Source organism: Oratosquilla oratoria, chromosome 3 (genome assembly GCF_046742065.1).
Source record: "Oratosquilla oratoria isolate Oo_2021 chromosome 3, ASM4674206v1, whole genome shotgun sequence".
NCBI lineage: Eukaryota > Metazoa > Arthropoda > Malacostraca > Stomatopoda > Squillidae > Oratosquilla > Oratosquilla oratoria.
The window spans coordinates 710,001-712,419 of NC_134779.1; the positions used below are offsets into that span (position 1 = coordinate 710,001).

The 2,419-nt window shown below is 56.6% G+C and overlaps 1 protein-coding gene across 1 annotated transcript; it reads right to left on the reverse strand.

Annotated features, from left to right (window-relative positions):
* Nucleotides 1–173: 173 nt before the first annotated feature.
* LOC143019969 (uncharacterized) lies at nucleotides 174–2,027 on the reverse strand. The gene has a single exon (XM_076176030.1). It carries the CDS (start codon nucleotides 2,025–2,027, stop codon nucleotides 174–176), a length of 1,854 nt encoding a protein of 617 aa, XP_076032145.1.
* Nucleotides 2,028–2,419: the final 392 nt, after the last annotated feature.

Below are 2,419 nucleotides of genomic sequence, written 5' to 3' on the forward strand. Positions count from 1 at the left end.
TTTTTTGTTTTGTTTTGTTTGCGTCCCAGCGGAGGTATTCGATTTAGGGACTGTTTTTTAACTTGCGGTGGTGTTGTGAGTTCGGGGGGGGGGGGTGCTCCTTACAGGAGCATGTGCCAGAGGGAACGGTTTATGTGTAGATGTGATGGAGTGTTTAAGATTATCCTTTCTTTTTAGAGGAGGGCTCCTACTGGGGAGGAGCACGTTAGCTGGGCTGCCAGGACGATATGGGTGTGGCCTGAATCCGTGGTGGTGTTGGCCCGGAGGCGGTCCAGGGCTGTAGAAGGGTCGCCGTGAAGGTCTCGTAGAGGGAGGATGTGGTCCTTCAGCGTGGGGCAGAAGAAGAGGCAGTGCTGGAAGGACACCGGTTCGGTGCCGCAGGTGCAGGTAGGTTGTAGGAATTTGGTCCACCAGTGGTTGACCCGGATCCTGGAAATAGCAGAAGATATGTGAGGAGGTAGTGAGCAAGAGGCCGAGGCCTTGGTCATAGGGCGAGTAGTGGGCCATCCCCGGGAGGCTGCGGTGGCGGCGTAGTCCGACTCCCAGATGTCCCAGGAAGCTTGTTCTATCCTGCGGAAAACGTCGCAGGTCGTGAGCTGAAGCACGACCCGGTTTTCCTCTGGCAGTAGAGCGCCTCGTTTGGCGGCGCTATCCGCCATTTCATTTCCTTGTAGTCCCACGTGGGATGGGACCCACTGGAAACGGAGGTGGACGCCTAGATTTGTGGCCTCAGTCGAAAGGCGTAGTATGTCGTCGAGGAGTTCGGGCCTCGACTCGTAGTATGCTCCCTGCAGGATATTCAGGCTTGTTCGGGAGTCAGAGAGGATGGTGACTCGTGGTGGAGGTTGGGGTAGGTTGATGACTGCTTCTCGGATGGCGACGAGCTCGGCCGTTTGGATGGTGGTGGGGGGAAGCTTCACCGAGAAGGATTCGTTTGTCGTCTGTAGGAAGACTCCCGCTCCAGTGCGGCCGTCCTCACGGACGGAGCCATCTGTGTAGATGAGGAAGTCTTCTGCATATTTTCTTGCCAGTAACTCTCGGGTCCGCATTAACAGCAGGTGGGGGCTGTCGTCGCGGTTTAGTCCGGGGATGCCAGGTGTGACGTCGGGAAGGTCCAGGTCCCAGGGAGGAACAGGGTCGAATTGATGCTGGGATACAAGCCTTCGGTCGTCTGGTCGAAGTCCGGCTGCGAGACAGATGTCCTTTATTGAGCTGGGCAGGCCTTGAATAAGAGCTGTAGTCTGGTTTTCGACCCAGCCTTCTGTCAGTTCCGCATCCGTAGAGTTTGGGACCCTCGCGGAGCCAAAAAGGTATCTGCAGGCGTCCCGCTTGAGACGATGTCGGAGAGGAAGGATCCCAGCTTCGCTGTATACCTGCTCCTGCGGGACTGATGTCGGTAGACCGAGCGCTAGGCGGAGTGCTTGGCACTCGATCCGGGTCATGTTGCGTAGGGTCTCTGGCGGTAGGTCGTGGAGGGCAGGGGCACCAAAGAGGAGCCGAGAGCGCACAAGACTCTGAACTATGGGAATAAGGTTGGCACGGTGCTTACTCCAGGACTCGTGTCGGATAGCCCGAACCAGGTTGAGTGCTCGTCTAGCGTTTCGGGAGACCTGTTGGATGTGCTTGGTCCACCTTCCGTCTCTCTGGAAAATGACTCCCAGGTATCGAGCTGAGGCCGTGGGCTTCACAGGTGAGCCACAGGCTGTGATGTGGTTCCAGTTGGGATACTCTCCCCTATTGTAGCCAACTTGATGTACAGGTATGTACACCGTTTTGGTCGAGGAGAGTGAGAATCCCAGGCTCGTGAGTTGTGCCACCACCAGCTCTATTTGACTTTGGAATACCCGAAGTTCCGCTTTGTGTTGTGCAGAGTCCCGCTTGGGACGCCTGTGCCTAGACTTGCGCCATAGTGCTACATCGTCGGCATAGGCAGTGACGACCCTGTCGCTGCGCACGCCTTTTCCGACATCCGCCAGCAGTAGTGTGAAGAGTAGGGGGACCACGACAGAGCCTTGGGGGACTCCCATGTCGACGGGGGCCTGTTGGCTGAGGGTTCCCTTCCATCTCACCGAGATGGAGCGATTGGAGAGGAACGATCGGGTGAAAGCGTAGATAGCTGGGGAGACTCCCAAGGATTTTAGTTTGTGAAGGAGCTTGGCGTGCCAGACCGTGTCGAATGCTTTGGCGATGTCCAGGAAGCAGGTGTGCAAGATCCTCCTCTGTCGCTGGGCCCTTCGGATATGTTCAGACAGCCTCACGATGTGGTCCGTGACGCTTCATCTCTTCCTAAAGCCTGCCTGGAGTGTTGGAAGGGCTCCTCTTGATTCCACGAAATGCGACAGTCGGTTGAGTACCATCCTCTCGTAGATTTTCCCTACGTGGGAGGTGAGCGAAACAGGCCTGTGGTTGGCTATCTTGT

Coding starts and splice junctions, on each gene's coding strand:
- LOC143019969 (XM_076176030.1), bottom strand. CDS start 2,027: ATGGGAGTCCCCCAAGGCTCTGTCGTGGTCCCCCTACTCTTCACACTA.